Source organism: Panicum virgatum, chromosome 5K (genome assembly GCF_016808335.1).
Source record: "Panicum virgatum strain AP13 chromosome 5K, P.virgatum_v5, whole genome shotgun sequence".
Lineage (NCBI taxonomy): Eukaryota > Viridiplantae > Streptophyta > Magnoliopsida > Poales > Poaceae > Panicum > Panicum virgatum.
This window is the reverse complement of record NC_053140.1, coordinates 56305944-56320099: the sequence shown is the minus strand read 5'-3', so window position 1 is coordinate 56320099 and position 14156 is coordinate 56305944. Positions and strand designations below refer to the sequence as shown.

Here is a 14156-nt window from a genome sequence, read left to right as displayed (position 1 = left end):
TTCATTTCCGGAGCCAAACATAGCTACTACTCCTTCTCCGGAGATCAAGATTAGCTTCATCAAGGAAGTTGGATCATATTGCCAACATTGCCAAGTCACCGGGCACCACACTAGGGAGTGCACTTCACCATCACGTCCTCTTCCTAAATTAATCAAGAATTACTCTTCAATGTTTGAAAATAACCATTTTCTCTTGAGTAAAGTGAAGGGCAAGGTGAATGCCAAATTCATTGGCAAACTCACTAAGGAGTCAAAGAAAAAGCTCCCCAAGCAACTTTGGGTCCCAAAAGCTCTTGTCACACATGTGCAAGGCCCAAAGCTTGTTTGGGTTCCTAAAACTCAAAAGTGAATTCTCATGTGTGTAGGTGAACTACAAAGCCGGTGGAAAACATTGGGTACTTGATAGCGGTTGCTCTCAACACATGACCGGCAATGATAGCATGTTCACCTCCCTTGAAGACCCCGGCGATCATGAACACGTCACCTATGGTGATAACTCAAGGGGAAAAGTTTTAGGTTTGGGTAGAATAGCAATTTCTAAAGATTTATCTATTTCTAATGTTTTGTTTGTAGAAGCACTTAGTTTTAATCTTATTTCAATTGCTCAATTGTGTGATCTTGGACTAACGTGTGCCTTTGACAAGAATGGTGTTGTAGTAACTCATGAAAAAGACAAGTCATTGGTATTCACGGGGTTTAGACATGGCAACATTTACTTGGTGGATTTCTCTTCAAAGCAAACAAGTACCATGACATGCCTCTTCACCAAGTCTTCTCTTGGGTGGCTTTGGCATAGAAGAATTGCTCATATTGGCATGAGCAACCTCAAGAAAGCCCACAAGAGAGGGATGATCACCGGCTTGAAGGACGTCACCTTTGACAAGAACAAGCTATGTAAAGCATGTCAAGCCGGGAAGCAAGTTGCAACACATCATCCCATCAAGACGATGTTGTCTACCTCCAAGCCGCTCGAGCTACTACACATGGATCTCTTTGGTCCAACTACATACAAGAGCATTGGTGGTAACCTCTATTGCCTAGTAATCGTTGATGATTTTTCACGTTACACTTGGGTTATGTTTCTAGGCGATAAGGGTGAAACTCCGGAACTCTTCAAGACATTTGCAAGAAGAGCTCAAAGGGAGTACAACTCCCCAATTGTGAAGATCCGGAGTGACAACGGCACCGAGTTCAAGAACATGAAGATTGAAGAATGGTGCGATGAAGAGGGCATCAAGCATGAGTTTTCCGCCACCTACACGCCTCAACAAAATGGAGTGGTGGAAAGAAAGAACAAGACTCTCATCACCCTAGCTAGAGCAATGTTGGATGATTATGGCACGTCCGAGAAGTTTTGGGCGGAAGCAATCAACACGGCGTGTCATGCATCCAACCGAGTATATCCTCACCGACTCCTCAAGAAAACTCCATATGAGCTCATCACCGGGAAGAAACCAAATATATCATACTTTCGGGTCTTTGGTTGCAAATGCTTCATCTATAAGAAGAAAAGGCTCGGTAAGTTTGAAAGTAGATGTGATGAAGGTTTCTTTCTTGGTTATGCATCAAACTCCAAAGCATATAGAGTATTCAATCAAACCTCCGGGTTAGTTGAAGAAACATGTGATGTGGAGTTTGATGAATCTAATGGCTCCCAAGAGGAGGTTGTTGGCTATGAGAATGTAGGTGATGAGGAGATTGACGAAGCTTTGAAGAATATGTCCATTGGGGATATCAAGCCGGAAGAGGTGCATGAAGACAATGATCAAGGGGGAGGACCTTCCTCATCTACACCAAGCACCTCCACGGCGCCCCAAGTGGATGAAGATCAAGAAAAAGGTGATACACAACCTCAAGAAGATGTGCCAACGCCAACACCCCAAGTTCAAGAACAAGAAGAGCAAAGTGTTCCACCACAAGCACAAGTCACTCATGATCCTCCCCAACAAGCATCCACGCAAGTACCGCTAGTGAAGCATGGTCGCATCTCCAAGGATCATCCAATTGGTCAAATCATTGGTAGTCCATCAAAGGGAGTAAGAACTCGCTCTAAACATGCTTCATTTTGCGAATATCACTCGTTTGTTTCTTGTATTGAACCCACTAGCATAGAGGAAGCGCTTGAGGACTCGGATTGGGTGATGGCCATGCAAGAAGAATTGAACAACTTCACCCGCAATGAAGTTTGGGTCCTCGAAGCTCCTCCAAAAGACAAGAACATCATCGGCACCAAGTGGGTCTTTCGGAACAAGCAAGATGAACATGGGGTAGTGGTACGCAACAAAGCAAGACTTGTGGCAAAAGGGTTCTCTCAAGTCGAAGGTTTGGATTTTGGTGAAACTTTTGCTCCGGTCGCAAGACTTGAAGCTATCCGTATCCTTCTTGCTTACTCTTCACATCATAACATTAAGTTGTATCAAATGGATGTGAAAAGTGCATTCTTAAATGGCGTTATTAACGAACTTGTTTATGTTGAGCAACCTCCCGGGTTTGAAGATCCGAGGAATCCTAACCATGTTTATAGGTTGCACAAGGCACTCTATGGGCTCAAACAAGCTCCAAGGGCTTGGTATGAGAGGCTTCGTGACTTCCTAATCATGCAAGGCTTCAAGATCGGGAGGGTGGACACCACGTTGTTCACAAAAGACGTCAACGGGGATCTTTTCATTTGTCAAATTTATGTTGACGATATTATCTTTGGCTCAACTAATGATTTACTAAGCCATGAGTTTGCTACCATGATGTCTAGGGAATTCGAGATGTCCATGATTGGCGAATTGACCTTCTTCCTTGGTTTTCAAGTCAAACAAATGAAGGAAGGGACATTCATCCATCAAGAAAAGTATACTAAAGATATCTTGAAGAAGTTCAAGATGGATGAGTGCAATCCAATCAAGACACCCATGGCAACCAATGGGCATCTCGACTTGGATGTGGACGGTAAACCGGTTGATCAATCCCTCTATCGTTCTATGATAGGGTCTTTGCTTTACCTTACCGCATCTAGGCCCGATATAATGTTTAGTGTGTGCTTGTGTGCCCGCTTTCAAGCTAACCCAACGGAGTCACACCTTTCGGCTGTGAATAGGATCCTTCGGTATCTCAAGCACACTCCTAGCATAGGCTTGTGGTACCCCAAAGGCGCTAGTTTAGATCTCTTGGGATACTCGGATTCGGATTTTGCCGGAAGCCGTGTGGATCGCAAGAGTACCTCCGGGGGTTGCCACTTGCTTGGGCGTTCTCTAGTTTCTTGGTCAAGTAAGAAGCAAAATTCCGTGGCTTTGTCCACCGCGGAAGCGGAATATATAGCGGCCGGTGCATGTTGTGCCCAAATCCTATATATGAAGCAAACCCTTTTGGACTTTGGTGTGAAACTAGATAGGATCCCACTCCTTTGTGACAATGAAAGTGCCGTAAAAATTGCCAAGAATCCGGTTCAACACTCTCGCACAAAGCACATTGATATTCGCCATCACTTCTTGCGTGATCACGAAGCCAAAGGGGACATTTCCCTTCAAGGTGTGAGATCCGAGGAGCAATTGGCGGATATATTCACAAAACCTTTGGACGAGAGTACCTTTGTTAGGCTAAGGAATGAGCTTAATGTGTTAGACGCGGCAAACGTCATGTAAGTTGCCATGTCATATAGAAAAATGCATACATATAGGACACTTGTCTAACCATGGTAAGATAGTGATGAGCAAGGGTTTAGCTAGAGGTGGTGGTCCACTTGTTTTCCTCTAGGCTTGTAGAAAGGCTCATCATGAAGAAGCTTCCCGTGGGTTCAAACTTGACAAGTAGATCTTAATTTCTTGTTATGCATTTCTTGTCATATAGATGTGCACTTCATGTTTACTATACTTTCGCATGTGGTTGTAGCTTGCATTATCATTGCATGCGTAAGGGTCACAAAGGAGATCACTTGATGAAAATGAGACTTGTTTTCATATACAAGATCTTAATTCATGAAAAGTGAAAAGAGCAAAGTGTTAGGTGCGTTATTGCCTAGTGAGCAATGTCATGATGAGTTTGAAGTTTTCTATCTTCAATATTCCTATGACATGGCTCATACATTTTATTTGGCGCTTTGTCTCTCTTGCGGCTTTTCCTTGTGTTTGAAAAGAAATTTATTTAAGCAAGTGTGCTATTCTATTTATTTTGAGGGGTAAAGTCGCCTATGCAAGTCCATTAACTTGAGTTTATTTGAATCTTATAAGTTTATTGGACTTAGCATAGAAGAGTGAGCTGAGAGAGGGTTTTCGGGTTCACCGGTTAAACCGACGTTCAATGGAGCATCATCATCGGTTTAACCGGCGTTACTAAGTTTTGTCTCAGCTCAGTCAAGTTTCAGGCGTTCAACCGGCGTATACAAAAGTCAGAGCATCGGATCAACCGGTGATAGTAAATGCAAATCAGACCTAGCAATCAACCGATGTTTTGATCTATCAACCGACGAGTACACTCTTGACATCATCGGTTCAACCGGCGTTCAGTTTCAGATCTGCAGAAGCCTCGGGTGAACTACACCGACGCAATCAACCGGTGCTCAAAACCTAGGCGTCGGATCGACCGGCGTTAAGAAAAATCGTGGGCCCGCCTGTCATATATGTCTCTTGCCCGCGCTGCCGGCCCCTGTTTCTCTTCTCTCTTCACGCCGCCGCCACCCGACTCGTTCCCCTCACGCCGCCGCCGCCCGACTCAAGCCTCCACGCGCCGCCGTCCCACTGCGCCGCCACCTGCGCACCGCCTCAACCGCCACATCTCGCCACCGCACAGCAGCCCTTCTCCTCTGCGCCGCCCGCGCAACAGCTCTGCGCCGCCGCCTGCACGCGTAGCCGCCGCCGCCGCCGCACCACGCCCTCACCGCCGCACGAGTCTCCCTCGCCAAGCGCCGCCGTACTCCACGCCATCCTCGTGATCAGAGCCGCAGCCCCGCGCCGCAGCCACATCCGCAGCACCTTTTCACCCAGTGCTCGCCAGGTGCTCGACGTTTTGCCTGAGCCGCTTCTTTCGCGCCGCGTTCGTGTTCCGCACTCCGTCAGTCGAGATGGGTCGCGAGAAGAGAAAGGGGAAGGAAGTCGTGGTCGAGAAGCCCGCTCGCAAGCAGACTCGCGCAGAAAAGGAGGCCGAGAGGGCCGAGATGGTGGCCAAGGCCGCCGAGGAGCAGGCATCAGGCCGTGCTCGTCCGTTCCAGATCAGGGAGGACCCCAGAGGCAGAGGCAGAGGCAGAGGCAGGGGCATGGGTAGAGTGAGAGGTGCCAGGGCCACCAGAGCCACAGCAGCAGCAGCAGCAGCAGCAGAGTCAGATCAGTCAGATACAGCTGCATATTCTGACTCAGAGACAGCACAGTCAGAGGGGCAGAGTTCTCCACAGCAGTCATCTGAGAGAGGTTCCCCGGTAGCGACAGAGCGTCGCACTGGACCGAGGACTCGGGGAGGACACCAACCACAGGAGCCCCGCAGGTCAGCAGCAGCAGCAGCAGCAGCTCGCAGAGCCGAGGCCCTAGAGGCCGAGCGCGCAGTGTTCCGTATGGACACTGTTGTGCGTCTGGAGCCAGGTGTGATGCTCCAGAACTTGACCCGAGCCAATGCGGCCAAGGTCAAGAGGCTCAGGTGGAGTGTTGACGAGGAGGTCTGGTTCCCAGTGACCCGAGACAGCAGAGTCGACAGGAGGTTTTGGACTTTGCTACAGGCCAGCTTCTACGAGACTTTCCAGCGGAGGGGCCACCGGATCTTTCAGCACAGGGTTCTTGACTGGGTCTCACTGAGGACAGCCGCAGGGGGAGCAGATGTGAGAGCACACTTTGCTCACTTCAGAGGTCTGCCCAGACTGCTAGAGATGGAGCAGAACCGTTATATCGAGGACTGGGTCAGAGTGTTCTACGCTACAGCTTGGATAGCCCCCGAGCGCAGAGCCGTACACTTCATGTTTGGAGGGCAGGACTTTGGTTTGTCGAGGGCGACCATTGCTGGTATTCTTGGAGTTGACCTGGTCGACGTCTCGCTGCACGAGAGGGTTTACGGGGACTCAGATCCACCCCGCAGGGCGATGGTTGGCGGGATTGCTCCTTCTCACGAGGCGATCACTCAGTGCTTCCGCCAGCCGTTCCCAGCCTCTTACGCCAGAGTGCCGAGCTTGCTGACCCCAGAGGCTTACGCTGTTCACATGGCACTCCGGAGGACTCTGTTACCGAGGAGTGGCTACCCAGAGGGGTTCACAGGTTTGCAGCAGCTCTTGCTCCTACACATCCTCACTCACGAGCCATTTGATATAGTTGACTTTATTTTGGCTGAGATCGAGGATGTGATCACTGATGGGATGGGTGTGGTGCGACAGTTTCCCTATGCGCACTGGATCAGTTACATATGCTCTATGATAGTGCCAGCAGAGTCACCCATCAGTGCCCCTTACCGTCACGACGAGGCTCCCAGGTTCCCTGTCTACCGACCCACAGCTCCACAGGACAGGAGGAGGGGCAGACACGCAGATAGAGCAGCGATGGCTCGACTGTCACCGGAGGTTCAGGCACGAGTGGCAGAGGAGGATGAGGCACTCCTAGCAGCAGAGGCACAGCTTCCCGGGGGAGATGATGAGATTCACTGGTCTGAGCTTGAGTCAGACTCCTCCGACGACGTTGAGTACTTTCCTTCAGCTGCCCCAGCCAGTCACGATCACGAGGCAGGAGGTTCAGGAGAGCCAGCACCTCCGACTTCAGCAGCTGCTACAGTCTCTGAGTCTCAGGTGACTCAGCCGTCCGAGCTCACTTCACTACTACAGCAGCTCGTGACCCAGCAGAGGGAGGACAGACTTGCTCAGGAGGAGGCCAGGAGAGCCCATGAGGCCCAGATTGCTGCTATACAGAGAGAGGCCGCCCGAGAGCGGGCTGCGACCGAGGAGCGTTTTGTCGGCCTCATTGACAGAGTTTCACAGAGGACAGACGCTCAGTTTCAGCAGATGCAGCAGGGGATGATGGCGATGTTCGGGATGATCTCACAGCTTTACTCTCACACCGGACTCGCCCCGCAGCAGCCAGGACAGCCAGGCCTTCAGGGTGTTGGAGCACCTCAGCTTGCCGTCACACCAGCTCCTCCTCCTCCAGCTCCTACTGCAGCCCCAGCTACTACAGCGACACCGGAGACCACGTTCTCGATGTCAGCACTCTTTGGGTCTGCCGGTCGTCCGCTCTTTTCACCACTGCCGGCGACCACACTCTTTCAGGACTCACCGTCAGCGGTTCAGTCGGTCGCCCTCCCTTCCTCACTTCAGGCAGCACCTTCAGGGGGAGGAGCAGTAGAGGAGTCCCTGCTTCCACAGTCGACGCAGCCGGCAGCCTCAGCAGTCACCTCTTCAGATATTGATACTTCTTCTGCTGACCCGGTTACGACTTCTACGGATCCTCTACCAGGCAGTGCCAGCACGAGAGCCTCCACGATAGTTACTCCCCCAGTGAGCTCAGACCCAGACCAGCAGCTTCCGTCTGTCACCGAGGGTGAGAGTTCTCCGTCCGACGACGACGACCCGGACCGCTTCGTCGCCGTACCACGACAGCACGACCCGTAGCTCGCCTTTTGGTGCTTTGATGCCAAAGGGGGAGAGGTGTTAGGGGGAGCACCAGAGTTAGGGGGAGGGTAGAGCTAGAGAGAGCTCGTAGTCATCAGGACTTTGATTCTTTGTATCACATTTGGTGTTAGTTCATGGATATGTACTTTTGTCGCTTGAGTATGCCGTGCTTTGAGACATATCTATGAATTTCGTTTGAGCCGCTGAGCTCTTTGGTCCTTCTTTTCGAGTTCGCTTGTGTTTATCCTGCTTTATCTTTCTCGCTCTCTCGTCATTTATGTTTGTGTTGTCATCAATCACCAAAAAGGGGGAGATTGTAAGCATCTAGGCCCTCAAGGTATGTTTCGGTGATTAATGACAACCATTATTGTGACTAATGAGTTTGTGCAGCTTAATAGATCATTATCGCTCATTTGGTCATATGTCAAAAGAGGCCCCTCAATTTCATTATTCAAAAAGGCGATCTCGGTATTCAACTCAATTTTATGTCAAGACTAAGGATCTTTCTAGTCCTAAGTGTCATAAGGTTGAGAAGGACACTTAGGTTAGTATAGGTTTTATAGTTTTGTAGTGATCGCACTATTAAGAGGGGTTAAGGCTAAGTAACTTGAGCATGGACATGATCATTTGAAAATGGATGCACACTATGGTCACTCAGGTTTCTAGAAGTTCAAATAAGTGGTTCTCAAACTATATCTCAAGAATATTTGGATTTCATTCAAGACTCAAATCAGAAAAGACAAAATCAGAAAAAGTCTATGCACCGGTTTAACCGACGCTCTCAATTTTCTATACGTCGGTTAAACGAAGTCAGCAGAGTCTGGACAAATTCAATACACCGGTTAAACCGACGTGTTTGAATTTAACGTCGGTGCATTGGTCCAGAGTTGGTTTTTCCAGGGAAATTCAAGTTCTATTCACCGGATTAACCGACGATGTTTGAAACTAGACGTCGGTGCAATTGACCAGTGAGATGGTTTTTCAGAGGAATTTAAAAGTTGTACTCACCGGTTAAACCGACGATAGGTTTGAGTTAACGTCGGTGCAGTTGTCCAGAGACTTGGTTTTTCAGTGGTTCAGTGGACAACTACACTCACCGGTTAAACCGATGCTACGTCGGTTAATCTGCCCCAGTTGTAACGGCTAGTTTTCAGAAGAGGCAGTTTACATTCACCGGTTAAACCGACGATGACAATGGGGGGTACGTCGGATTAACCGGCGCTACGCAGTTTTCTGGCAGCTTTTCTCCAACGGCTCTATTTGTGTGAGCTGCCTATATATACCCCTCCAATGGGTCATTTCGCCCACTCTTGACACCAGGCAACATCCATACACTCATACTATAGTCAAGAGCCACATTGAGCTTCATCATTCACATACTTGTGCATTCAATCAATCAAGAAGCAAGATTAAGGACTTGAGTAGAGAGAAGCTAGTGTGCATCCGTTCTTGGTGATCGGTTCTTGCTCAAGTGAAGGCCTTAGCTTGTTACTCTTGGTGATTGGCATCACCTAGGCGATCTTGGTGATCGAGGTGTTTCTCGCAGAGCTTGCCAAGGATTGTGGGAGCCCGGAGAAGAAGATTGTACGTGGCTTGATCTCCACCACGCCGGGATGGTGAACGGAGACTCTTAGTGAGCGCCCTCGTCTCGGTGACTTGGGAGGTGACAATACTCTTTGTGAGTGTCACAACGTGGATTAGGGGTGTGTGCCAACACATCGATACCACGGGAAAAAATCCGGTTGTCTCTTGTCCATTCCTTTTATTCAAGCATTTTCTTTCATGCAATTTACTCATGTGCTTGACTTAGAGATCATAACTTAGCTCTACCTTGCTAGGCTTTACTTTATTTTAGCTCTCTTAGCTTGTGTTAGAAGCTTAGTTATCCGGTTGGTGAATTGGTGCCCTACTAGCATTGCATAGGTTAAGATTGCTTTACTTTGTTTTAGAATTTGAAAAAGGCCCAATTCACCCCCCCTCTTGGTCCATCGATCCTTACAATTGGTATCCACTCGGGTTCAAGTCCTTGACTTGGCACGGGTGCTCGTACTTTTCTGGATTTATTCCAGGATTTTTCGGCGTTATGCGTTAAGTGGTAAGCGACGTTTCTGTCGACAACGAGACGCCAATGGTTACTTCGGAAATCTACAAATCTGCCGGTCCAGTTGGAGGTGCTCATAGGAGTAGAATTTGTGTACGTGTATTCGTAGAGGTGAGTGTGAGCATCTACATTGTACTGTACTAAAAAAAACTGTGCCACGAATCTGATCACAAGTCTGCTTCAGCTGCTGAACCTTTTTTTGACGAAATGAAGCTGCTGAGCTCGGTACAGGGATTAATCAAAAGTGTCAAACATAATCAAAAGCTCGGTTCAGCTTTAGCCTCGATCCTATATTACTATGTCACAATTCACAGCAGTAAGCATGTTTCTGCGCATCTACATGACGGCACCATTGTCGTGAGACGCCCTCTTCTTATACACATATACGCGGGAAACGACGACGAACGCAGCCAGCTCCACGGCGCAGAGCCCGGCGAGCAGCCAGTAGAAGTAGTCGAGGTGCGCGCGGTTGAGGTTGTTGGAGAACCAGCTCGCGCCGCTCTTCTTGGTGGCGCCGTCGATGGCGGAGATGAGGACGCTGCTCAGGAAGTGGCCCACGCCGAAGATGCTGAGGAAGAAGGCCAGCCCGAGGCTGCGCAGCGCGTCGGGGACCTGGTCGTAGAAGAACTCCTGGAGCCCGATCATGGCGAACACGTCCGACAGCCCGAACAACACGTACTGTGGCAGCATCCACCACAGCGTCATCGGCAGCGCCGCCTTGGGCTGGTCCACGAGGCCGGCGTCCCTCGCCACGCCGAGCCGCCTCATCTCCACCAGCGCCGCCACGACCATGGCGACCATGGCCAGGACAAGCCCTGTGCCGATCCGCTGCAGCATGGTGATGCCGGACGAGAGGCGCGTGAACCGCCGCGCCGCGGGCACGAACGCGCGGTCGTAGATCGGGATGAACGCCATGATGGTGAGGCTGATGAACGTCTGCAGCGCCGCCGCCGGCACGCGGAGCGTCGACCCGATCCGGCGGTCCAGCGTCGCGGCCTGCTTCGTGAAGAACGTCGACGACTGCGAGAAGATGACGGCGTAGATGATGCACGTCGCCCAGATGGGGAACAGGCGCAGCACGCCCTTCACTTCTTCCCGGTGCGCGGCGTCGTCGGTCGGGACACTGCTGCCGCCAGAGATTGAACACTCTCAGCCAGCCCCCGGCATATATGACACCCGAATTCGTCAAGAAACAGAACAGCAATTGGCACATTACCTTTCGCATTGGCTGGATTTGGTTCCCCTGATGAGCGCCACGAACGCTCTGGCGAGGCGAGCAAAGGGGCTCGATTCGGTGGACGTGTAGTAGCGGTAGCTCCTGGTCCCGAGCAGGAAGGCGAGGAGCGCGAAGACCATGACGAGGCAGGGGATGCCGAAGCCGAGGCCCCAGCCGACGTTGTCCTGGATGTAGCTGGAAACCATGGTGGTGACGGCGGTGCCGGAGCACATGCCGAAGTACCACCAGTTGAAGAAGGAGCTCCTCGACACGGACTCCTTGGGGTCGTGCTGGTCGAATTGGTCGGCGCCGAACGCCTGCGCGCAGGGCTTGTGCCCGGCCTCGGCGAGCGCCACCAGGTACAGGGAGATGTAGAAGACGGCCATCTGCACGGGGGACGGCGAGCACACGAGCGATTTGGAGTGATAGCTGCTGCAGCCGTCGTGGTTGAACACCGGGAGCGCGGAGACGGTCAGCATGCCCATGCTCTGTAGAGCCACGAGCACGATGGATCAGGATTCCGGAATCGCGCACTTCTTCTTGGAAAAGTGAGCGCACGGTCTTTGACCAAATGGGACTGAGGCGTCAAAAGAGAGCGGATCTGACCACGACGAAGAGGAGGGAGGCGAGCACGATGGTGCGGTACCTCCCGAGCCAGGCGTCGGCCACGCACGCCATCAGCAGGGGCAGCATGGTCGCCACGCCGCTCCACGCGTTGATCGCCGCCGCGGCGCCCGCCGTCGACTCCCCGAGCGGCCCCGTCAGGTAGCTGATCAGGTTCGCCGACACGCCGTGGTACGCGAACCTCTCCGCTATCTCCACCCCTTCACCGATCCATCCAAAATCACCCACCTCCCGATTAGTCAACGGCGCATCGACATCAGCCGCGCGCGAGCGGTCTGGTTTCGCATTCCGGCGACGAGGGGGGAGTCAGGGGACCGTACCGAGCACGAACATCGCGGCGGACCACCGGCCGGTGCCGGACCGGGACGCCGGGCGCCCCCGGAAGTCGACCGCGCCGGCGACGGCGCCGTCGGAGCAGGGCAGGAGGAGGGTGCTGGCGTCCATCTGCCGCCCGCCCGCGCGCGCTGCAGCTGCGTGTGTGTGGTGGACTGGAGTGGAACGGGGCGGTAGTCCGCGGCGACCATCATCATATACTGGTGCCGCTGGGGAAGAGGATCGAGGCGGCTCGCATGGCGCCAGACGGCTTCCGGACACGACACAAATGCCGCGGGTTGCTTCTTTCTTCCGCCAACTTGGCTGCCGCTACAGGCTAGTACTGTTTTTCTTTCAACCGCCTGTGACCGCAGCTACGAACGGGTCCTTGCCATGACGGCGTCCGGTGTCTCGTGGCGTCAGGTGCGTGCAGCATGACGAGCGGCCGCCGCAACAGACCAGACCAGACCAGCAGCCCGATCGGAGCGGCGGCCTAGCCTACGATCCATGTGCCTGTGCGTAGGGGTGCGGTAAGGGCACTAAGATTTTGAATTAGAAAATTTAAAAATCAGATTTTAAAAAGTTGGGGTCTTAATCTTATAAATATTTTGAACTAAATAATATAAAAATTTTATTGGGCTGTAAAGAGACTACTAGGACAATAGCCCGTTACCACCCTACCTGTGCGTCAGTGCGGTGCTGATGAGCCGGAGGCTCACACGCCACGCACTCGAAGAAGTGTTCTTTCTGGATTAATCTAAAGAGGAAATGTTCTTTAATTTGTCTGAGATACTGTTGGAGGGGCGAAAGGACAGGTCGCCGGCGTGTAGCGAGAAGCGAAGGACGTGAGGTGGAGTTTGTCGCGAGCCCGCTTGGCCGGTTGCGGCGGGCGGAATCGCGCGGGGGGCTCCCGGTCTGATCCTGGATTTCTTGTGAACGATCGGTGACAACGATCTGAGATTGTTGGATGTGCATGTCTGTCCAGGCATCCTTTGGACGCTTGAATTCACAAGGCAACAATGTCACAGCCCTGGAAAAAAAAAGAGAAAAGAAAATAAAAATCCCGCGCGGGCCCCACCTGTCAGCCACCTTCCCTCCCTCTCTGTTTTGCTCCGCGCGCCGCGGACGCACGCGTCGTCGCCGGCGGCCATCCTCGGGCCACGTGCCGGCAATCCTCGTGCGCCGTGCTCAACCATCCTTCATCTCATCGCCTCAAGACCCCGCCCCGACCCCCGTTCCCCTCAACCCTAACCCTAGCCTTCCTCTCCTCCATCGCCGTCGTCCCCAAGTCGTGCCGCCGCCGCTCGCCGCCGCGATTCTTCTGCTCCGGTGAGCCGTGGCTCAATCCGTCGCTCGGGGAGCTTCTTCTTGCCCTCCTCCTCCGATTCCGGTGCTCACCCGGCCTTCTCGTTCGCTGCGCAGGGCCGCCGCCGCTCGCCTTCGCCGCGCCGCCGCCCCTGTCTGTCGCGCCGCCCCTCCGCCGCAGCTCCTCGCCCGCATCACCGCCGGTGAGGCTCGCCTACTCCTTCTCTTCCCCGTGCGCGTCGCCCCTGGTCCGCTCCGGCCCCGCCTCTTCGCGCCGCCTCACGCCGCCGTCCGCCGGCGTGCGCGGGCCGCTCCGTGGGCGCGCACACCCCGGGTCAAGGCCGCCCGGGCTGCCTTGACTTGGCCCGGGGGCGCCTGCCCGTGGGACCCGCCTGTCGGCCTCTGGCCTGGCAGGTGTGGCTCTCCCCGGGTAGACCTAGCAATTGTTGCTAGGGTATTTCTTTAGGTTTATTTGTGCTGCAAACTTCCAAAATCCATAGAAAATCATGTATAGATCCAAAAATTGTGAAACTTGTTTTGTTAGATTCCTCTAGCTGAGATCTACTTAGGAAAAATATTGTTTTGCATGTTACTTTGTTGTAGATTTATCTATAGATTTATCTTGCAAAAGTGAGTTTATTGCTTGGTTATTTGTGTACTGCTAGAAAAATGCTAAACCAAATTTTGTTAGACTCCTTGTGAGGTGTAGTTTTCAGTGGTGCAGCTTGTTCATGTGATTCCTTGCTGTTGGTTAGGGTTTTATTTCGATTTCGTGCTTGCTGTCCAAAATATGGTTTATTGTGGAACTTTTTGCAGGAATGTGATAAAATGGCAAAACCAGTTTTGTTAGCCTTGTGTTGCTGCCTAGTTTCAAAGATAATTTTCTTAGATTTGTTTAGTTTAGTTTACATGTCTTTCCTGATTTATCTTGTTTTGATTAGCTGAAAATTGTTCTATTTATGGTTATTTATAGGAAAATGCTTTTGCTGCAAAACCAATTTTCATGAGTCCTTTGCATAGTCCTCTGCATGTTTATT

At 51.9% G+C, this 14156-nt stretch overlaps 1 protein-coding gene across 2 annotated transcripts; it reads right to left on the bottom strand.

Annotated features, from left to right (window-relative positions):
* Nucleotides 1-9826: 9826 nt before the first annotated feature.
* LOC120708814 (protein NRT1/ PTR FAMILY 5.10-like) lies at nucleotides 9827-12173 on the bottom strand. Of its 2 annotated transcripts, none has more exons than XM_039994234.1 (4): nucleotides 11823-12173; nucleotides 11485-11702; nucleotides 10879-11366; nucleotides 9827-10785 (listed from the first exon to the last, which is right to left on the bottom strand). In XM_039994234.1, the coding sequence occupies exons 1-4, from the start codon at nucleotides 11944-11946 to the stop codon at nucleotides 9999-10001; spliced, it is 1617 nt and encodes a 538-aa protein (XP_039850168.1). In that variant the 5' UTR covers nucleotides 11947-12173; the 3' UTR covers nucleotides 9827-9998. The 2 variants fall into 2 exon arrangements, with proteins under 2 accessions (XP_039850168.1, XP_039850167.1); XM_039994233.1 differs by having other exon boundaries at nucleotides 9827-10788; nucleotides 11823-12136.
* Nucleotides 12174-14156: the final 1983 nt, after the last annotated feature.